The sequence below is a fragment of the Babylonia areolata genome, chromosome 25, assembly GCF_041734735.1.
Source record: "Babylonia areolata isolate BAREFJ2019XMU chromosome 25, ASM4173473v1, whole genome shotgun sequence".
NCBI lineage: Eukaryota > Metazoa > Mollusca > Gastropoda > Neogastropoda > Buccinidae > Babylonia > Babylonia areolata.
The window spans coordinates 897,743-921,248 of NC_134900.1; the positions used below are offsets into that span (position 1 = coordinate 897,743).

At 46.5% G+C, this 23,506-nt stretch overlaps 2 protein-coding genes across 2 annotated transcripts; both read right to left on the reverse strand.

Annotated features, from left to right (window-relative positions):
* Positions 1-1,805: 1,805 nt before the first annotated feature.
* LOC143299782 (uncharacterized) lies at positions 1,806-4,680 on the reverse strand. Its single transcript, XM_076613193.1, has one exon. The coding sequence runs from the start codon at positions 4,678-4,680 to the stop codon at positions 2,968-2,970; it is 1,713 nt and encodes a 570-aa protein (XP_076469308.1). The 3' UTR covers positions 1,806-2,967.
* Positions 4,647-21,864, reverse strand: LOC143299780 (uncharacterized). The gene is made up of 3 exons (XM_076613190.1): positions 21,719-21,864; positions 9,832-9,971; positions 4,647-8,938 (listed from the first exon to the last, which is right to left on the reverse strand). The coding sequence occupies exons 2-3, from the start codon at positions 9,965-9,967 to the stop codon at positions 4,647-4,649; spliced, it is 4,428 nt and encodes a 1,475-aa protein (XP_076469305.1). The 5' UTR covers positions 9,968-9,971; positions 21,719-21,864.
* Positions 21,865-23,506: the final 1,642 nt, after the last annotated feature.

Sequence of the window (23,506 nt, forward strand, 5' to 3'; positions counted from 1 at the left end):
CTCCAGGTACTGTATGCAGCACGCACTAAATGAGACAATAAACTCGGGATACTGTATGCAGCACACACTAAATGAGACGATAAACTCCGGGTACTGTATGCAGCACGCACTAAATGAGACAATAAACTCGGGGTACTGTATGCAGCACACACTAAATGAGACGATAAACTCGGGGCCCTGTATGCAGCACACACTAAATGAGAGGATAAACTCGGGGCCCTGTATGCAGCACACACTAAATGAGAGGATAAACTCGGGGCCCTGTATGCAGCACACACTATGATAGTCAGTCGTGTCCGACTATGACCATCAGAACAGCAGAGGAGGCAACTGCTGTTCCGACTATTTGGGCTGGAATTTGATTATAGTGGAGAGAGTCTTGCCCAAGTACATCCCCACTCTCTCGGCCAAGAGGGTTTTAGGACAGTCGGCGTTGGGATGGTTCCCAAAGGCCAACTAGCCCACAAGGCTGCAGCACTAAGAGCCAGTGCAATTTTGCCTCCTAGTTTGAGAGTCATAGTCCTTCACAAAAGACTAAGCTGTAAATGGTTTCCCATTGACTGGAAAAACCATTGATAATACACCTCTCACTTTGCTGTTGACCCAAATGTAAACTGTAGACTTATGTCAATCTGTGATATAAGCCGAGTGTTGGGCACACACTAAATGAGATGATAAACTCGGGGCCCTGTATGCAGCACACACTAAATGAGACGATAAACTCGGGGTACTGTATGCAGCATGCACTAAATGAGACGATAAACTCGGGGTACTGTATGCAGCACGCACTAAACTCGGGGCCCTGTATGCAGCACGCACTAAATGCACTTATAAGAATCCACAGCAGCAAAAGGGTTGCCCTGGAAAATTATGTAGAAAAATCTACTTTGGAAGTAAAATACACCTGAAACAGGGGGAAAAAATACAGGGGTGGCACTGCACTCTGTCTGTGTCTGTGTATGTTGTGTGTGTGTGTGTGTGTGTGTGTGTGTGTGTGTGTGTGTGTTGTGTGTGTGTGTGTGTGTGTGTGTGTGTGTGATTAAGTATGCTAACTAACTAGGACTTAGAACATGTTTTCGTGAGCCAATACTTTAAAAACTAAATAATGTCCAACAGCAACACACACAAGCCACACTAAGCAACTGATAATAATAACTTCAGTTTCACTTATGAATATATACACACATATATACACACATATATCTATATATGCACTCTTAGTTTCTCTTTTGAAGAATACTAAGGATAAGATGATTTTAAAATATTTCAGCTACTGCTCCTTGTTAGCCAGACAGTGCAGGTGATGCCATCAACGGCCAGACAGTGCAGGTGATGCCATCAACGGCCAGACAGTGCAGGTGATGCCATCAACGGCCAAACAGTGCAGGTGATGCCATCAACGGCCAGACAGTGCAGGTGATGCCATCAACGGCCAGACAGTGCAGGTGATGCCATCAACGGCCAGACCACACCCACAAGGACTGCTTTTTTCCACAGTAGGCTCACCACCCTCACCCCCCCACCTCCTCCACCCCCCACCCCCCGCCCCCCACACCTCCCAGGCAGTGGGTGATCAGTGTCTCACTTTCTTCACACACCTCCATCCCCCCACCCCACCCCCACACCTCCCAGGCAGTGGGTGATCAGTGGCTCACTTTCTTCTCACACCTCCACCCCACCCCCCACCCCCACACCTCCCAGGCAGTGGGTGATCAGTGGCTCACTTTCTTCTCACACCTCCACCCCACCCCCCACACCCCCCCACACACACCTCCCAGGCAGAGGGTGATCAGTGGCTCACTTTCTTCTCACACCTCCACCCCACCCCCCACACCCCCCCACACACACCTCCCAGGCAGAGGGTGATCAGTGGCTCACTTTCTTCACACACCTCCACCCCCCCTGCACTGTAAGCAGTGGAATGGCTGATGTCAAAAGTTTCTGCTTCTGAAGGAGACTGAATCAGTGAACATTTGCCAGTCACACAAAAAAGACCCCTGACAGAAACATGCCCAATAAGGCCCAGGAGCCAAACAAAATTGATCTTCCATTCATGTGTCTATGTTATTGTCCTTCAGTCTTGGTTGATCCATGCATTTACATGGATAAGCACTGTGTGTGTGGGCGGGGGGGGGGGGGGGAGGGTCAGGGGGGAGTGGGCGGGGGGGTGTTGTAGGTGTGCGTGAGTGTTTGTGTCTGTGAGTGCCTGCGAATATGGTATCCCTGAAACTTAGCGAAGTGTGAAAATGAAGTGTTTATGATTCACAGAATTTTCTCTGCCTTTCATAGTTATACATTTCTGATTTTGTTTCACATTTAACAGTATTTTATGCCATGGGCTTTGCTCACCCTTGTTTAGGGATCAATGTATCAAAAAACAATAAAGATCCGTCCGTTCGTTATTGTCCTTAAGTACATTCTACAAGTATCTCAAGAATCTTTCTTTCTCTTTATTTCCCCATTCTAGATAATAGTAATGTTCAATGTTTATGACCTTTTATGGCATTTAGTCTTCTTGGGAGGCTTCATGCAGGCATCACAGCGGATTAACATTAAACTGATTGATAAGTTTTTGCATTCATTGTGATTTCCGGGTCTTGCTGGCCATAGCTCATAATGTTACTGCTGGCTCCAAATAGCATGTCTAAAGCTGGACAAAACCTATTGGGTGGTGGTGGTGGTGGTGGTGTTTTTCCAACTGAGATATAAATATCATGGTGTGTGTTAGTGGATTCTATTTGCAAGGAAACTGCATGGTTGTCAAAGTGGCATCCAAATCAAAATAGAAATAATGCTTTACTTACGTAAACATTTTTTTTCTCTATGAGTCATTCTACTGTTCAGTTTGTACAATTTAGCACTGGGATATTTCATCTGTTGTGTAGATTATGTGTTCTAGATTTCCATACAGTTCAGTAACTTTACACCATGTATCACCTTGTTGGAAGTCACTGGTTGATATTTGTATCATGTTCCATTCACATTGTGTGTGTCTGAGCGTTCTTCCCTTGCCCTGACATCAGCTTCGTGACAAGTACAGTTCACATCAGCACCATGACGTAACATACAGTAAGCTATGTCTGTATGGTTCCACTGGAGAGCACAGTGCAGTGGTGTGTTACCATCTTTGTTTCGTGCTTTGATGTCAGCACCATGACGTATCAGTTGTTCAACTGTATCTGTCTTACCCCACATGACAGCATGGAGAAGGGGGGTCTCACCCAGTTTGTTCTTACAGTTCACATCAGCACCGTGATGTATCAGTTGTTCAACTGTGTCTGCGTTACACCACCTGACAGCATACACAAGGGGGGTCTCACCCTCTTCATTCATACAGTTCACATCAGCACCGTGACGTATCAGACAGTCAGCCATGCCCGGGTGGTTCTGCTGGAGAGCACAGTGCAGTGGTGTTTCACCCAGTTTGTTTCGTGCTTTGATGTCAGCACCGTGACGTATCAGTTCCTCTGTAATGTCAGACAGACCTTTTCTGGCAGCATACATCAGTGGTGTGTCACCCCTCTCTGTCTCTGTGTTCACATCAGCATCATGACCTATCAACTGTTCAACTGTGTCTGCTTTGTGCAGCATGACAGCATACACAAGGGGGGTCTTACCCAGTTTGTTCTTACAGTTCACATCAGCACCGTGACGTATCAGACAGTCAGCCATGCCCGGGTGGTTCGTCTGGATAGCAAAGTGCAGTGGAGTGTCACCTCTTATGTTTTGTACTTTGATGTCAGCACCGTGATGTATCAGTTGTTCAACTGTGTCTGCATTAAACAACCTGACAGCATACAGAAGGGGAGTCTTACCCTCTTCATTCTTACAGTTCACATCAGCACCATGACGTATCAACTGTTCAACTGTGTCTGTCTTACCCCACATCACAGCATGGTGAAGGGGGGTCTCACCCAGTTTGTCCTTACAGTTCACATCAGCACCATGACGTATCAGTTGTTCAACTGTGTCTGTCTTACCCCACATGACAGCATGGTGAAGGGGGGGCATACCCAGTTTGTTCTTACAGTTCACATCAGCACCGTGATGTATCAACTGTTCAACTGTGTCTGTCTTACCCCACATGACAGCATGGTGAAGGGGGGTCTCACCCAGTTTGTTCGTACAGCTCACATCAGCACCATGACGTATCAACTGTTCAACTGTGTCTGTCTTACCCCACATGACAGCATGGTGAAGGGGGGTCTCACCCAGTTTGTTCTTACAGTTCACATCAGCACCATGATGTATCAACTGTTCAACTGTGTCTGCACTAAACAATCTGACAGCATACACAAGGGGGGTCTCACCCAGTTTGTTTTTACAGTTCACATCAGCAGCATGACGTAGCAGACAGTCAGCTATTTTTGGATGGTTCTCCCGGAGAGCACAGTGCAGTGGTGTGTCACCCCTCTCTGTCCCTGTGTTCACTTCAGCACCGTGACGTATCAACTGTTCAACTGTGTCTGTGTTAAACAACATGACAGCATACAGAAGGGGGGTCTTACCCTCTTCATTCTTACAGTTCATATCAGCACCATGACGTAACAGACAGTCAGCTATGCCTGTATGGTTCCGCTGGAGAGCACAGTGCAGTGGTGTGTCACCATCTTTGTTTCGTGCTTTGATGTCAGCACCATGACGTATCAGTTGTTCAACTGTATCTGTCTTACCCCACATGACAGCATGGTGAAGGGGGTCTCACCCAGTTTGTTATTACAGTTCACATCAGCACCATGACGTATCAATTGTTCAACTGTGTCTGTCGTACCCCACATGACAGCATTATGAAGGGGGGTCATACCCAGTTTGTTCTCACAGTTCACATCAGCACCATGATGTATCAACTGTTCAACTGTGTCTGCATTAAACAACATGACAGCATACAGAAGGGGAGTCTCACCCTCTTCATTTGTACAGTTCACATCAGCACCAAGACGTATCAGTTGTTCAACTGTGTCTGTCATATCCCACATGACAGCATGGTGAAGGGGAGTCTGACCCTTTTCATTCTTACAGTTCACATCAGCACCGTGACGTATCAGTTGTTCAACTGTGTCTGTCTTACCCCGCATGACAGCATGGTGAAGGGGGGGCATACCCAGTGTGTCCTTACAGTTCACATCAGCACCATGACGTATCAGTTGTTCAACTGTGTCTGTCTTACCCCACATGACAGCATGGTGAAGGGGGGTCCCACCCAGTTTGTTCTTACAGTTCACATCAGCACCATGACGTAACAGACAGTCAGCTATGTCTGTATCGTTCTGCTGGAGAGCACAGTGCAGTGGTGTGTCACCATCTTTGTTTCGTGCTTTGATGTCAGCACCGTGACGTATCGACTGTTCAACTGTGTCTGTCTTACCCCGCATGACAGCATGGTGAAGGGGGGTCTCACCCAGTTTGTTCGTACAGCTCACATCAGCACCATGACGTATCAACTGTTCAACTGTGTCTGTCTTACCCCACATGACAGCATGGTGAAGGGGGGTCTCACCCAGTTTGTTCGTACAGCTCACATCAGCACCATGACGTATCAACTGTTCAACTGTGTCTGTCTTACCCCACATGACAGCATGGTGAAGGGGGGTCTCACCCAGTTTGTTCTTACAGTTCACATCAGCACCATGATGTATCAACTGTTCAACTGTGTCTGCACTAAACAATCTGACAGCATACACAAGGGGGGTCTCACCCAGTTTGTTTTTACAGTTCACATCAGCAGCATGACGTAGCAGACAGTCAGCTATTTTTGGATGGTTCTCCCGGAGAGCACAGTGCAGTGGTGTGTCACCCCTCTCTGTCCCTGTGTTCACTTCAGCACCGTGACGTATCAACTGTTCAACTGTGTCTGTGTTAAACAACATGACAGCATACAGAAGGGGGGTCTTACCCTCTTCATTCTTACAGTTCATATCAGCACCATGACGTAACAGACAGTCAGCTATGCCTGTATGGTTCCGCTGGAGAGCACAGTGCAGTGGTGTGTCACCATCTTTGTTTCGTGCTTTGATGTCAGCACCATGACGTATCAGTTGTTCAACTGTGTCTGTCTTACCCCACATGACAGCATGGTGAAGGGGGGTCTCACCCAGTTTGTTCTTACAGTTCACATCAGCACCGTGATGTATCAACTGTTCAACTGTGTCTGTCTTACCCCACATGACAGCATGGTGAAGGGGGGTCTCACCCAGTTTGTTCTTACAGTTCACATCAGCACCGTGACATATCAACTGTTCAACTGTGTCTGCGTTACACCACCTGACAGCATACACAAGGGGGGTCTCACCCTCTTCATTCATACAGTTCACATCAGCACCGTGACGTATCAGACAGTCAGCCATGCCCGGGTGGTTCTGCTGGAGAGCACAGTGCAGTGGTGTTTCACCCAGTTTGTTTCGTGCTTTGATGTCAGCACCGTGACGTATCAGCACCTCTGCAGTGTCTGACAGACCTCTTCTGGCAGCATACATCAGTGTTGTGTCACCCCTCTCAGTCTCTGTGTTCACTTCAGCACCGTGACCTATCAAGAGGTCAGCTGTGACTGTATTTCCAATTCTGAGAACATAAATAAGCGGTGGGCAGCCGCTTTTATGTCCTATGTTGATGTCAGCCCCGGCCTGAAGGAGGAGACGGATGATGTCAGCTGAAGCAGTGGGTGAGCGGCACAGACAAGCAAAGTGCAGAGCTGTAAGTCCATTCCTTGTCATGCTGCTAACATCCACCTGATGCTGAACCAGGAGTTTCACTGTGTTCACCATACCGTTTTTACATGCGTAGTGCAGCGAAGTGCAGATTTCATCTCTGAACCCACCAGTCTCAGTCATGGAACGTCTCCGTGACTGTACACGAGCATTGACATCTGCACCAAGTCCAATGTACAGTTCAGCGATGTCTCCATGTCCTTCAGAACACGCCACCAACAGACCTGTCCTTCCTTCACTGTCCTTGTCGTTCACGCTGATCGTACCTTGGAGCAGGAGGAGCTGCATTTCTACTTTGTCAAGGTCACACATACTTGTGAAGACTTGATCAACACTTACATAATTTCTTTTCTTTGAAATCAGTGAACGCGTTGTGCAAGCCAGCTGATACGGTGTCACACCTTGCCTGTTTTGCTGAGTAATGGCTGCACCAGCTTTCAGAGACAGTCTTACAGCTGACGACTGCCCACTGTCCACAGCAGTGTGAAGGAGGGAGTTGCCTTTTCGGTCTGTGTCACTCACCTGTCTGTCTGTCAGCAGTCGGAACACCAGGTACCAGTGACGCCTGTCCTTCACCTGGAGCTGCACGTTGTCATGGGTTACCTGCACTGTGACCACATCATGTGGAATGGGCATGGAGGGATCACAGAGGTACTGCAGTCTCTGTTCTGCTGATCGTGTTCCTCTGATGGTGTTCACTTGTTTCTCTGTATCTCTTGTCAGACACTGATCTTCCGTCAGTAATGGAAAGTTCAGGACACATTCTGGATGCTGGAAGTGTTTTGGGTTTGATGCTTTGTGAAGAAAAGACTGAAGTCTGCATTCTGAGCTCTGTGTCAAATGATCAAAGAGTGAACAGGCCATCAACAAATGAGTGGACAGTTTTTTGTTTGCCTGCAGCTTAGACAGACACCAGCGAGTCAGGTGGGGAGACGGGTGAAAGGCAGACCAGTAGACAAGCGGTAGTCTATGCACAGGATCCACGGCATTCAGCAGTTGTTTGATCCTCTTGCTGTCCTTTGCACAGTAGTTGTCCAGCTCCTGCAGAAACTGGGGACACTGAAGGGAAAGGTGCTGGGAGATGTGCAGCAGGTTGCCTTCAGTGATTTCTGTGTAGATCCTCTCCGCCAGTGACTGGCAGTCGTTGAAATGGAGTTTTGAGTCTGTGGAGCAGCGTGGGACGGATCCAACAGTGATGTATATTTTTGAAGGCAGACCCCCGGGCATGTTCACCACTGTCGTCTGCACGTACTGCACGAGGAATGGCAGGTCACAGATCCTCAGCATTGTTGGAAAACGGAAGAAGCGACCCAGAGCCAGGCATGCAGCTTCGTACAGAACGCAACTGGAAAATGTTCCTTCTGACAGTACGGACCCAAGCAGGACGTCCTCATATGCTGCCAGTGTGTCATCGTGGATCTCTGGAAATCCCAGCTCTTTCAGATGGGGTGCAGCTTTTGAAAGATTGTGCAAGAAGTGAGACACTCCCTTCATAGTCAGGGCCAACACTGCAGCAAAGATGGTTCCATGAGTGCTGTCCTGAATCATGTCTTTGAATAGATGTGCATAAGCTTCTGCTGGTGTCAAAAATATGGCGGTGGGATCCTCTGATGAACTCCAGTGCTTCACCATATACCCACAGCACCATGGAAACACAGGGCCGCTTTTGTCATTCTGTAGAATTTGCTCCACTACTTGATGCTGTCTGTCACTTTCAAGCTGAAGTTTGTTCAGGTGGAAATTTAGCAACTTCTGCCTGGCTTGTTCTGGCAGAGTATCGGTCAATTTCACTATCACATTGCCATCCTTCAGTGGGCTATCCCAGCTGTTCTCCAGCTGTTGAAGTTCACGCAGAATGTGTGGGTAGACTGTGATCACCAGCCTGCACATTCCCTTTTTTATCTGCTCCAGGACAGTGTCCAGGATCAACTTCCAGGAGTGGTACTGCTGACTGTCAACCCGCACCACCCCCAGCGTGCCGTCCAGCACCACAACACTACGCTCGTGCTGTCCAACACTGGACCTCCACAGTTCTATCCGCTCCAAGACGTAAGGAGAAAACCCTTGTTCTCTGCTGCGTCTGGACAAAGCATAAGCCAGCGTGGTTTTTCCACTACCTGGGGGTCCAGACAGTATCACCCATCCGGTATCCCGGAGGATCAAATCTGCCTGCTCCAGGCATGGTGTTGCGACGTATTCAGTGCGCTGCTTGTCCACAGTTATGCCACTGTTTTCTGAAAAGATCAGTGATTTGTGAGATGTGGGTTTTTCATTTGTTTGTTGTTGTTTTCATAATACGCATATACACAAAATGAATTCCGGCATTCACTTCGTTTCATGCTTTCTACTGCCCAGTCCATCATAAATGATATGACGGAAGTTATGTTTAAAAACAAACAAATCTTAAAAACAAAAAGTACACATGTAAAAACAAAACAATTGTTTGCAAGTTAAGTTTAAAGATTTAGAACTTTAGCATGGCCAGAAAAAAAATCATAATCACTTGGAAGTTAAATTCAAAGATTTGGAGCATTAGCATGGATGGAGTCCTTAAACTTAAAAGACTTGTTAAAACCATTATAAATGAAATTAATGTTTTGTTCTGTCAAAATCAGAACATTATTTCAGAAGCTGTGAGGGTTACATTAAACTTGTACAATGCTCTTAGTTGGCTGATTATTTCCAACAAGTTGGTGTATTCAGAATATGTGGCCATTGGACCAAGCCAGATTAACTGTCTCTTCAATGGTCTGTGCTTGCACACACACTGTCAACACCCTTTCTCTCACTCTCTCTCTCCACACACACATACGCGCGCACACACAAGGAGTAAGAGAGAAATAGAGAAGGAGAGAGAGCCTAATCAAATTTCTCTGTGTACATTTCATTTTCTTCTGCATTAATTTTTATTATGAACCAGAAAACTAACAAAAAGCCCTAAACTGGAAAACTAACAATGAGCGCCAAACAACTATAATTATTTTCTAAACACGTTCTTCACGCGTTGAATTATTAATCCAAAACACAGCCACCTGGTTATTACCACATCCTATTTTCTTAAATAAACTACACACACACACAGCCTATACACCAAAAAATGATGCGCAGATATTGCAGAGCCACAGACCTTGAAGTACCGACACTGTGGTGCAGGCATCCATCAGAGCCTCACTGAGGGCATCCTGCACACAAGCTGGTGCTGGGATCACCTCGTCACAGTGTCTGGGGTCTCCTCTCTCGGTTACATCTCTGGAGGTCGCCATGGTTCTGAAAGGATTGCCAGTTAACATCATCATTATATTACAAAAAAAACAACAACAAACAAACAAACAAAAACAAAAAAGCAGTGCTAACCACTCACTGTTTTGAAACAAATACAGCTTTCCTCCAAGCATAAACCTAAAATGAAATATGATATTAATGTACAAGGATCCTGTGTTTGCAACAGATGTGTTCCAACAAGCCAAACACACAACCAGATTTTACATAACACACCAAAACTATGAATTAGAACAGGCCCAGCCTGAAGCCCTTAAGACCACAGCCATAAAGCCATCAAAGACTTATGGTCACATCCATGAAGTCCTAAAAGACTTACGGCCACAACCATAAAGCCCTCAAGGCATTAAGTCCACAGACATGAAGCCTTTAAAACCCCACGGCTACAGCCCTTAAGACCATAGCCATAAAGGCCTTAAAACCACACCCATGAAGCCCTCATAGCCTTACAACTACAGCCATAAAGCTCCTAAAATCTTTTAGCCACAGATATGAAGCCCTGAAAGCCACAGCCAAGAAGCCCCTATCGCCTTAAGGCCACAGTCATGAAACCCTTATTAAAGCCACAGCAATAAAGCCCTTAAAGCCTTAAGGCCACAACCATGAACCCCTTAAAGTCATAACGCATGAGCCACGATACCCTCAAAACCTTTTAGGCCACAGCCATGAAGCCCTCAAAGCCCTTAAGGTCACAGTCATAAAGCCTTCAAAGCCCTTAAAGCCACAGCCATGAAGTCCTCAAAGCCTTTAAGGTCACAGCCATGAAGACCTCAAAGCCCTTAAGGCCGCAGCCATGAAGCCTTCAAAACCCTTAAGGTCACAACCATGAAGTCCTCAAAGCCCTTAAGGCCGCAGCCATGAAGCCTTCAAAGCCCTTAAGGTCACGGCCATGAAACCTGCAAAACCCTTAAGGTCATGGCCATGAAACCTGCAAAACCCCTAATGTCACAGCCATGAAGCCCTCAAAGCCCTTAAGGACACAGCCTTGAAGTCCTCAAAGCCCTAAAGGCCGCAGTCATAAAGCCTTCAAAGCCCTTAAGGCCACAGCCATGAAGTCCTCAAAGCCTTTAAGGTCACAGCCATGAAGCCCTCAAAGCCCTTAAGGCCACAGCCATGAAGTCCTCAAAGCCTTTAAGGTCACAGCCATGAAGCCCTCAAAGCCCTTAAGGTCACAGTCATAAAGCCTTCAAAGCCCTTAAGGCCACAGCCATGAAGTCCTCAAAGCCTTTAAGGTCACAGCCATGAAGCCCTCAAAGCCCTTAAGGTCACAGCCTTGAAGCCCTCAAAGCCCTTAAGGTCACAGCCATGAAGCCCTCAAAGCCCTTAAGGTCACAGCCATGAAGCCCTCAAAGCCCTTAAGGTCACAGCCATGAATTCCTCAAAGCCTTTAAGGTCACAGCCATGAAGCCCTCGAAGCCCTTAAGGTCACAACCATGAAGCCTTTAAAGCCCTTAAGGTCACAGCCATGAAGTCCTCAAAGCCCTTAAGGTCACAGCCATGAAGTCCTCAAAGCCCTTAAGGTCACAGTCATAAAGCCTTCAAAGCCCTTAAGGTCACGGCCATGAAACCTGCAAAACCCTTAAGGTCACGGCCATGAAACCTGCAAAACCCCTAATGTCACAGCCATGAACTATGATGAAGTCCTCAAAGCCCTTAAGGTCACAGCCATGAAGTCCTCGAAGCCCTTAAGGCCGCAGTCATAAAGCCTTCAAAGCCCTTAAGGCCACAGCTATAAAGCCTTCAAAGCCCTTAAGGCCACAGCCATGAAGTCCTCAAAGCCCTTAAGGCCACAGCCATGAAGTCCTCAAAGCCCTTAAGGCCACAGCCATGAAGTCCTCAAAGCCCTTAAGGCCACAGCTATAAAGCCTTCAAAGCCCTTAAGGCCACAGCCATGAAGTCCTCAAAGCCCTTAAGGTCACAGCCATGAAGTCCTCGAAGCCCTTAAGGCCGCAGTCATAAAGCCTTCAAAGCCCTTAAGGCCACAGCTATAAAGCCTTCAAAGCCCTTAAGGCCACAGCCATGAAGTCCTCAAAGCCCTTAAGGCCACAGCCATGAAGTCCTCAAAGCCCTTAAGGCCACAGCCATGAAGTCCTCAAAGCCCTTAAGGCCACAGCCATGAAGTCCTCGAAGCCCTTAAGGCCACAGCCATGAAGTCCTCGAAGCCCTTAAGGCCACAGCCATGAAGTCCTCAAAGCCCTTAAGGTCACAGCCATGAAGTCCTCGAAGCCCTTAAGGTCACAGCCATGAAGTCCTCAAAGCCCTTAAGGCCGCAGTCATAAAGCCTTCAAAGCCCTTAAGGCCACAGCTATAAAGCCTTCAAAGCCCTTAAGGCCACAGCCATGAAGTCCTCAAAGCCCTTAAGGCCACAGCCATGAAGTCCTCAAAGCCCTTAAGGCCACAGCCATGAAGTCCTCAAAGCCCTTAAGGGGGGACACAGCAGTGCAAAAGAGACCAAAATGATGATTTTTCATGATTGGGTCTTTGATGGATTTTGATTCTTGAACATCTCTTCTATCATATGCATATGTTTTTCCACTGTAAAGATGTCTTTAACAATGAAAAATTTTCCAATAAAGATTGCTTGCTGAATCACGAGTGTTTATCAATAATATTTTTGTTCAATTTCGATGCAAGTCTTCAAGTTTCTGGCCTTGACAACTTACCTTAGACTTGCTCAATGATGAGTAAACCTACAACCATGAGACTTTGCATGATTGTTTTATGACATGTTATTGACGTTTTGTCACGAGTATGTATGAAAATATTCTGGTTTTTTTATATCATTGCAGTTCCAATCTTTTTAATCATTGTAAATTTTGAGGATTTTACAATACCCCAAATTTCAAAAATTCATAAAAAGTACAATAATTGAAGAATCAACACAATCTCACGTGAAAATGAAGATAATGTCATTGTGTATCAAGTCCACATAACAAAAAGTGTCTGCATGCACCACATGGAAAACAAACTCGATTTCTTTGATACATTATTTGGCGGCCATTTTGATTTGTTTCCATAGCAACAGGTATTTACAGAAATCTAAGAACACTTTTTTTGTGATCCACAAGTGATGATACACCTAGTAGACAAAAAAAAGGAGAGATATATTTGGAGAGAACAAAAGTCATTATTTGACTAGTGTCTGGCCTTAAGGTCACAGCCATGAAGTCCTCAAAGCCTTAACAAGGCCACAGCCTTGAAGCCCCTAAAGCCTTAAGGTCACAGCCATGAAGCCCCTAAAGCCTTAAGGTCACAGCCATGAAGCCCCTAAAGCCTTAAGGTCACAGCCATGAAGCCCTTAAAGCCTTAAGGTCACAGCCATGAATCCCTCACAGCCCTTAAGGTTACAGCCATGAAGTCCTGAAAGCCTTAACAAGGTCACAGCCATGAAGCCCCTAAAGCCTTAAGGTCACAGCCATGAAGCCCTTAAAGCCTTAAGGTCACAGCCATGAAGCCCTTAAAGCCTTAACAAGGTCACAGCCATGAAGCCCTTAAAGCCTTAACGTCACAGCCATGAAGCCCCTAAACCCTTAAGGTCACAGCCATGAAGCCCCTACAGCCTTAAGGTCACAGCCATGAAGCTCTTAAAACCTTAAGGTCACAGCCATGAAGCCCCTAAAGCCTTAACAAGCCCACAGCCATGAAGCTCTTAAAACCTTAAGGTCACAGTCATTAAGCCATTCAAGCCTTAAGGTCACAGCCATGAAGCCCCTAAAGCCTTAAGGTCACAGCCATGAAGCCCCTAAAGCCTTACGGTCACAGCCATGAAGCCCCTAAATCCTTAACAAGGCCACAGCCATGAAGCCCCTAAACCCTTAAGGTCACAGCCATGAAGCCCCTAAAGCCTTAAGGTCATAGCCATGAAGCCCTTAAAGCCTTAAGGTCACAGCCATGAAGCCATTAAAGCCTTAAGATCACAGCCATGAAGCCCCCAAAGCTGTAACAAGGTCACAGCCATGAAGCCATTAAAGCCCTAACAAGGTCACAGCCATGAATCCCCTAAAGCCTTAACAAGGTCACAGCCATGAAGCCCTTACAGCCTTAACAAGGTCACAGCACTGAAGCCCCTAAAGCCTTAACAAGGTCACAGCCATGAAGCCCTTAAAGCCTTACGGTCACAGCCATGAAGCCCTTAAAACCTTAAGACCACAGCCATGAAGCCCCTAAAGCCTTAACAAGGCCACAGCCATGAAGCCCAAAAAGCCTTAAGGTCACAGCCATAAAGCCCCTAAAGCCTTAAAGCCACAACCATGAAGCCCTTAAAGCCTTAAGATCACAGCCATGAAGCCCCTAAAGCGTTAACAAGGTCACAGCCATGAAGCCCCTAAAGCCTTAACAAGGTCACAGCCATGAAGCCCCTAAAGCCTTAACAAGGCCACAGCCATGTAGCCCCTAAAGCCTTAACAAGGTCACAGCCATGAAGCCCAAAAAGCCTTAAGGTCACAGCCATAAATCCCCTAAAGCCTTAAAGCCACAGCCATGAAGCCCTTAAAGCCTTAAGGTCACAGACATGAAGCCCCTAAAGCCTTAACAAGGTCACAGCCATCAAGACCTTAAAGCCTTAACAAGCCCACAGCCATGAAGCCCCTAAAGCCTTAACAAGGTCACAGCCATGAAGCCCCTAAAACCTTAACAAGGTCACAGCAATGAAGCCCCTAAAGCCTTAACAAGGTCACAGCCATGAAGCCCCTAAAGCCTTAACAAGCCCACAGCCATGAAGCCCCTAAAGCCTTAACAAGTTCACAGGCATGAAGCCCTTAAAGCCTTAACAAGGTCACAGCAATGAAGCCCCTAAAGCCTTAACAAGGTCACAGCCATGGAGCCCTTAAAGCCTTAAGGTCACAGCCATGAAGCCCCTAAAGCCTTAACAAGGTCACAGCCATGAAGCCCCTAAAGCCTTAAAGTCACAGCAATGAAGCCTTTAAAGCCTTAAGGTCACAGCCATGAAGCCCCCAAAGCCTTAACAAGGTCACAGCCATGAAGTCCCTAAAGCCTTAACAAGGTCACAGCCATGAAGCCCCTAAAGCCTTAAGGTCACTGCCATGAAGCCCCTAAAGTCTTATCAAGGTCACTGCCATGAAGCCCCTAAAGCCTTAAGGTCACAGCCATGAAGCCCTTAAAGCCTTAAGGTCACAGCCATGAAGCCCCTAAAGCCTTAACAAGGTCACAGCCATGAAGCCCTTAAAGCCTTAAGGTCACAGCAATGAAGCCCTTAAAGCCTTAAGGTCACAGCCAGAAAGCCCCTAAAGCCTTAACAAGGTCACAGCCATGAAGCCCCTAAAGCCTTAACAAGGTCACAGCCATGAAGCCCAAAAAGCCTTAAGGTCACAGCCATAAAACCCCTAAAGCCTTAAAGCCACAACCATGAAGCCCTTAAGCCTTAAGGTCACAGCCATGAAACCCCTAAAGCCTTAACAAGGTCACAACCATGAAGACCTTAAAGCCTTAACAAGCCCACAGCCATGAAGCCCCTAAAGCCTTAAGGTCACAGCCATGAAGCCCCTAAAGCCTTAAGGTCACAGCCATGAAGCTCTTAAAACCTTAAGGTCACAGCCATGAAGCCCCTAAAGCCTTAACAAGCCCACAGCCATGAAGCTCTTAAAACCTTAAGGTCACAGTCATTAAGCCATTAAAGCCTTAAGGTCACAGCCATGAAGCCCCTAAAGCCTTAAGGTCACAGCCATGAAGCCCCTAAAGCCTTACGGTCACAGCCATGAAGCCCCTAAATCCTTAACAAGGCCACAGCCATGAAGCCCCTAAACCCTTAAGGTCACAGCCATGAAGCCCCTAAAGCCTTAAGGTCATAGCCATGAAGCCCTTAAAGCCTTACGGTCACAGCCATGAAGCCCCTAAAGCCTTAAGGTCACAGCCATGAAGCCATTAAAGCCTTAAGGTCATAGCCATGAAGCCCTTAAAGCCTTAAGATCACAGCCATGAAGCCCCCAAAGCTGTAACAAGGTCACAGCCATGAAGCCATTAAAGCCCTAACAAGGTCACAGCCATGAATCCCCTAAAGCCTTAACAAGGTCACAGCCATGAAGCCCTTACAGCCTTAACAAGGTCACAGCACTGAAGCCCCTAAAGCCTTAACAAGGTCACAGCCATGAAGCCCTTAAAGCCTTAAGGTCACAGCCATGAAGCCCTTAAAGCCTTAAGACCACAGCCATGAAGCCCCTAAAGCCTTAACAAGGCCACAGCCATGAAGCCCAAAAAGCCTTAAGGTCACAGCCATAAAGCCCCTAAAGCCTTAAAGCCACAACCATGAAGCCCTTAAAGCCTTAAGATCACAGCCATGAAGCCCCTAAAGCGTTAACAAGGTCACAGCCATGAAGACCTTAAGGCCTTAACAAGCCCACAGCCATGAAGCCCCTAAAGCCTTAACAAGGCCACAGCAATGAAGCCCCTAAAGCCTTTACAAGGTCACAGCCATGAAGCCCCTAAAGCCTTAAGGTCACAGCCATGAAGCCCTTAAAGCGTTAAGGTCACAGCCATGAAGCCATTAAAGCCTTAAGGTCACAGCCATGAAGCCCCTAAAGCCTTAAGGTCACAGCCATGAAGCCATTAAAGCCTTAAGGTCATAGCCATGAAGCCCTTAAAGCCTTAAGGTCACAGCCATGAAGCCCCTAAAGCCTTAACAAGGTCACAGCCATGAAGCCCTTACAGCCTTAACAAGGTCACAGCCATGAAGCCCCTATAGTCTTAACAAGGTCACAGCCATGAAGCCCTTAAAGCCTTAAGGCCACAGCCATGAAGCCCCTAAAGCCTTAACAAGGCCACAGCCATGAAGCCCCTAAAGCCTTAACAAGGTCACAGCCATGAAGCCCAAAAAGCCTTAAGGTCACAGCCATAAAGCCCCTAAAGCCTTAAAGCCACAGCCATGAAGCCCTTAAAGCCTTAAGGTCACAGACATGAAGCCCCTAAAGCCTTAACAAGGTCACAGCCATCAAGACCTTAAAGCCTTAACAAGCCCACAGCCATGAAGCCCCTAAAGCCTTAACAAGGCCACAGCCATGAAGCCCCTAAAGCCTTAACAAGGTCACAGCCATGAAGCCCAAAAAGCCTTAAGGTCACAGCCATAAAGCCCCTAAAGCCTTAAAGCCACAGCCATGAAGCCCTTAAAGCCTTAAGGTCACAGACATGAAGCCCCTAAAGCCTTAACAAGGTCACAGCCATCAAGACCTTAAAGCCTTAACAAGCCCACAGCCATGAAGCCCCTAAAGCCTTAACAAGGTCACAGCCATGAAGCCCCTAAAACCTTAACAAGGTCACAGCAATGAAGCCCCTAAAGCCTTAACAAGGTCACAGCCATGAAGCCCCTAAAGCCTTAACAAGCCCACAGCCATGAAGCCCCTAAAGCCTTAACAAGTTCACAGCCATGAAGCCCTTAAAGCCTTAACAAGGTCACAGCAATGAAGCCCCTAAAGCCTTAACAAGGTCACAGCCATGGAGCCCTTAAAGCCTTAAGGTCACAGCCATGAAGCCCCTAAAGCCTTAACAAGGTCACAGCCATGAAGCCCCTAAAGCCTTAAAGTCACAGCAATGAAGCCTTTAAAGCCTTAAGGTCACAGCCATGAAGCCCCCAAAGCCTTAACAAGGTCACAGCCATGAAGTCCCTAAAGCCTTAACAAGGTCACAGCCATGAAGCCCCTAAAGCCTTAAGGTCACTGCCATGAAGCCCCTAAAGTCTTATCAAGGTCACTGCCATGAAGCCCTTAAAGCCTTAACAAGGTCACAGCAATGAAGACCCTAAAGCCTTAACTAAGTCACTGCCATGAAGCCCCTAAAGCCTTAAGGTCACAGCCATGAAGCCCTTAAAGCCTTAAGGTCACAGCCATGAAGCCCCTAAAGCCTTAACAAGGTCACAGCCATGAAGCCCCTAAAGCCTTAACAAGGTCACAGCCATGAAGCCCAAAAAGCCTTAAGGTCACAGCCATAAAACCCCTAAAACCTTAAAGCCACAACCATGAAGCCCTTAAGCCTTAAGGTCACAGCCATGAAACCCCTAAAGCCTTAACAAGGTCACAACCATGAAGACCTTAAAGCCTTAACAAGCCCACAGCCATGAAGCCCCTAAAGCCTTAACAAGGTCACAGCCATGAAGCCCTTAAAGCCTTAAGGTCACAGCCATGAAGCCCCTAAAGCCTTAACAAGGTCACAGCAATGAAGCCCCTAAAGCCTTAACAAGGTCACAGCCATGAAGCCCCTAAAGCCTTAACAAGGTCACAGCCATGAAGCCCCTAAAGCCTTAACAAGGTCACAGCCATGAAGCCCCTAAAGCCTTAAGAAGGTCACAGCCATGAAGCCCCTAAAGCCTTAAGGTCACTGCCATGAAGCCCCTAAAGTCTTAACAAGGTCACTGCCATGAAGCCCTTAAAGCCTTAACAAGGTCACAGCAATGAAGCCCCTAAAGCCTTAACAAAGTCACTGCCATGAAGCCCTTAAAGCCTTAAGGTCACAGCCATGAAGCCCCTAAAGCCTTAACAAGGTCACAGCCATGAAGCCCTTAAAGCCTTAAGGTCACAGCAATGAAGCCCTTAAAGCCTAAAGGTCACAGCCATAAAGCCCCTGAAGCCTTAACAAGGTCACAGCCATGAAGCCCCTAAAGCCTTAAGAAGGTCACAGCCATGAAGCCCCTAAAGCCTTAAGGTCACTGCCATGAAGCCCCTAAAGTCTTAACAAGGTCACTGCCATGAAGCCCCTAAAGCCTTAACAAGGCCACAGCCATGAAGCCCCTAAAGCCTTAACAAGGTCACAGCCATGAAGCCCAAAAAGCCTTAAGGTCACAGCCATAAAGCCCCTAAAGCCTTAAAGCCACAGCCATGAAGCCCTTAAAGCCTTAAGGTCACAGACATGAAGCCCCTAAAGCCTTAACAAGGTCACAGCCATCAAGACCTTAAAGCCTTAACAAGCCCACAGCCATGAAGCCCCTAAAGCCTTAACAAGGTCACAGCCATGAAGCCCCTAAAACCTTAACAAGGTCACAGCAATGAAGCCCCTAAAGCCTTAACAAGGTCACAGCCATGAAGCCCCTAAAGCCTTAACAAGCCCACAGCCATGAAGCCCCTAAAGCCTTAACAAGTTCACAGCCATGAAGCCCTTAAAGCCTTAACAAGGTCACAGCCATGAAGCCCCTAAAGCCTTAACAAGGTCACAGCCATGGAGCCCTTAAAACCTTAAGGTCACAGCCATGAAGCCCCTAAAGCCTTAACAAGGTCACAGCCATGAAGCCCCTAAAGCCTTAAAGTCACAGCAATGAAGCCTTTAAAGCCTTAAGGTCACAGCCATGAAGCCCCCAAAGCCTTAACAAGGTCACAGCCATGAAGTCCCTAAAGCCTTAACAAGGTCACAGCCATGAAGCCCCTAAAGCCTTAAGGTCACTGCCATGAAGCCCCTAAAGTCTTAACAAGGTCACTGCCATGAAGCCCTTAAAGCCTTAACAAGGTCACAGCAATGAAGACCCTAAAGCCTTAACAAAGTCACTGCCATGAAGCCCCTAAAGCCTTAAGGTCACAGCCATGAAGCCCTTAAAGCCTTAAGGTCACAGCCATGAAGCCCCTAAAGCCTTAACAAGGTCACAGCCATGAAGCCCTTAAAGCCTTAAGGTCACAGCAATGAAGCCCTTAAAGCCTTAAGGTCACAGCCATAAAGCCCCTAAAGCCTTAACAAGGTCACAGCCATGAAGCCCCTAAAGCCTTAACAAGGTCACAGCCATGAAGCCCAAAAAGCCTTAAGGTCACAGCCATAAAACCCCTAAAGCCTTAAAGCCACAACCATGAAGCCCTTAAGCCTTAAGGTCACAGCCATGAAACCCCTAAAGCCTTAACAAGGTCACAACCATGAAGACCTTAAAGCCTTAACAAGCCCACAGCCATGAAGCCCCTAAAGCCTTAACAAGGTCACAGCCATGAAGCCCTTAAAGCCTTAAGGTCACAGCCATGAAGCCCCTAAAGCCTTAACAAGGTCACAGCAATGAAGCCCCTAAAGCCTTAACAAGGTCACAGCCATGAAGCCCTAAGCCTAAAGCACCCATGCCCTTAAGCTAAGGTCACAGCCATGAAGCCCCTAAAGCCTTAACAAGGTCACAGCCATGAAGCCCCTAAAGCCTTAAGAAGGTCACAGCCATGAAGCCCCTAAAGCCTTAAGGTCACTGCCATGAAGCCCCTAAAGTCTTAACAAGGTCACTGCCATGAAGCCCTTAAAGCCTTAAGGTCACAGCAATGAAGCCCTTAAAGCCTAAAGGTCACAGCCATAAAGCCCCTGAAGCCTTAACAAGGTCACAGCCATGAAGCCCCTAAAGCCTTAAGAAGGTCACAGCCATGAAGCCCCTAAAGCCTTAAGGTCACTGCCATGAAGCCCCTAAAGTCTTAACAAGGTCACTGCCATGAAGCCCTTAAAGCCTTAACAAGGTGACAGCAATGAAGCCCCTAAAGCCTTAACAAAGTCACTGCCATGAAGCCCCTAAAGCCTTAAGGTCACAGCCATGAAGCCCTTAAAGCCTTAAGGTCACAGCCATGAAGCCCCTAAAGCCTTAACAAGGTCACTGCCATGAAGCCCCTAAAGCCTTAACAAGGCCACAGCAAGGAAGCCCTTAAAGCCTTAACAAGGTCACAGCCATGAAGCCCTTAAAGCCTTAACAAGGTCACAGCAATGAAGCCCTTAAAGCCTTAACAAGGTCACAGCCATGAAGCCCCTAAAGTTTTAAGGTCACAGCAATGAAGCCCTTAAAGCCTTAACAAGGTCACAGCAATGAAGCCCCTAAAGCCTTAAGGTCACAGCCATGAAGCCCCTAAAGCCTTAAGGTCACAGCTATGAAGCCCCTAAAGCCTTAACAAGGTCACAGCCATGAAACCCTTAATACCACACAATCATCGACATTTGTCATCAAAGTGCTTCATGGTGGGGGTGGGGGGAGAATCCACCTGCTATGGTTATAATAAGATAAGCAGGTACACACACACACACACACACACACACACACACACACACACTGACCAATGCAGAGACCCTAATACAAAAACATTTCCTCAGACAATGAAGAAAATGACCACTGCACATAAAGACCTAGAACCCGTCCCTCGACTCAACGAACTTCTAAAATAAAGTTTAAGGTAAAAATAAATAAATAAATAAATAAAAGGACTGGTGTCTCTTCGTTGTTTCGTGTTTGTTCCCTGCTGTCGGAGGGCCTACACTGAAAATAGACACAGGGATTTCCCTGGAGCTATTTTGGACCTGTTCGCATGCAATATGACTAGATCAACAAGGCAGTCGAAAAACCAAGTGGACGAAAGGACGTAACCTTTGCCATCTTTCGCTGAAGCTTTCCAATCGAGTTATATTATTATTAATCATCAGTCATCACAGCCTATTTTTTTCTTTGTTCCGTAATGTTGCTCATCTCATGCTGTTTGATATAACGAACACATTTTGCATCGAAAACCGTCAGATCTCTCTCTCTCTCTCTCTCTCTCTCTATCAGTCTCTCCGGCTCTTGATCAGAAAATGAGCAGTTATGTTACGACAGGAATATATAATCGAATAAGTTTAAAAACAGCTTAGCAGGATTCTTCTTGAAGTTGTTTTACGAACGTAAACAACACTGAGCGACAGTTCATGCTCCAGTAGGATGTGAAGCTGTAGACCAGGATGTAAATCAGTTTGTCCAGATGTTTGTTCATGGATCTCATAATACCACCACAACCAACAACAACAACAACAAAATATACCACACTTACCTTTCCACCCCTGTTGTAGGCCGGTGTGACTGATAGTCAGCCAAACACTGCTGGAATATCTCTCATTTTGAAGGCAGGGAAAGGTCTGTAAAGAGAACGTGGAAATCCGAGCTACTGTGACAGTCGGGTTGTGCGACACAGCTGAATAGGAAGGAGTGGCGTTGGCATCTATTCAACAGGCTGGCTGCTGCACGCGGCAGCTGCTCGCGATCTGAAAAGGGATGCTGACAGCGCACTGCGCTGAGCTCCATGTGGTAGCGGTGTTTCTGAGAGCGTATAACATCGCTGAACCGGCAGTGTTACTGAGAGCGTACATATATTAATAAAAAGTTTTACTAATAAACAGTGCTATTGAGAGCGTACATACATTGATGAACAGTGTTACTGACAGCGTACATACATTGATGAACAGTGTTACTGACAGCGTACATACATTGCTGAACAGTGTTACTGACAGCGTACATACATTGATGAACAGTGTTACTGACAGCGTACATACATTGATGAACAGTGTTACTGACAGCGTACATACATTGATGAACAGTGTTACTGACAGCGTACATACATTGATGAACAGTGTTACTGACAGCGTACATACATTGATGAACAGTGTTACTGACAGTGTACACAGTACATTGATGAAGTGTTGCTTACAGCGTACATACATTGCTGAACAGTGTTACTGACAGTGTACACAGTACATTGATGAAGTGTTACTGACAGTGTACATACATTGCTGAACAGTGTTACTGACAGCGCACACAGTACATTGATGAACAGTGTTACTAACAGCGTACATACACTGATGAACAGTGTTACTGACAGCGTACATACATTGATTAACAGTGTTACTGACAGCGTACATACATTGCTGAACAGTGTTACTGACAGTGTACATACATTGATGAACAGTGTTACTGACAGCGTACATACATTGATGAACAGTGTTACTGACAGTGTACATACATTGCTGAACAGTGTTACTGACAGCGTACATACATTGCTGGACTGTGTTACTGACAGCGTACATACATTGATGAACAGTGTTACTGACAGCGTACATACATTGATGAACAGTGTTACTGACAGCGTACATACATTGCTGAACAGTGTTACTGACAGCGTACATACATTGATAAACAGTGTTACTGACAGCGTACATACATTGTTGAACAGTGTTACTGACAGCGTACATACATTGATGAACAGTGTTACTGACAGCGTACATACATTGATGAACAGTGTTACTGACAGCGTACATACATTGATGAACAGTGTTACTGACAGTGTACACAGTACATTGCTGAAGTGTTACTGACAGCGTACATACATTGATGAACAGTGTTACTGACAGCGTACATACATTGATTAACAGTGTTACTGACAGCGTACATACATTGCTGAACAGTGTTACTGACAGCGTACATACATTGTTGAACAGTGTTACTGACAGCGTACATACATTGATGAACAGTGTTACTGACAGCGTACATACATTGCTGAACAGTGTTACTGACAGCGTACATACATTGTTGAACAGTGTTACTGACAGCGTACATACATTGATGAACAGTGTTACTGACAGCGTACATACATTGATGAACAGTGTTACTGACAGCGTACATACATTGATGAACAGTGTTACTGACAGCGTACATACATTGATGAACAGTGTTACTGACAGCGTACATACATTGCTGAACAGTGTTACTGACAGTGTACACAGTACATTGATGAAGTGTTGCTTACAGCGTACATACATTGCTGAACAGTGTTACTGACAGTGTA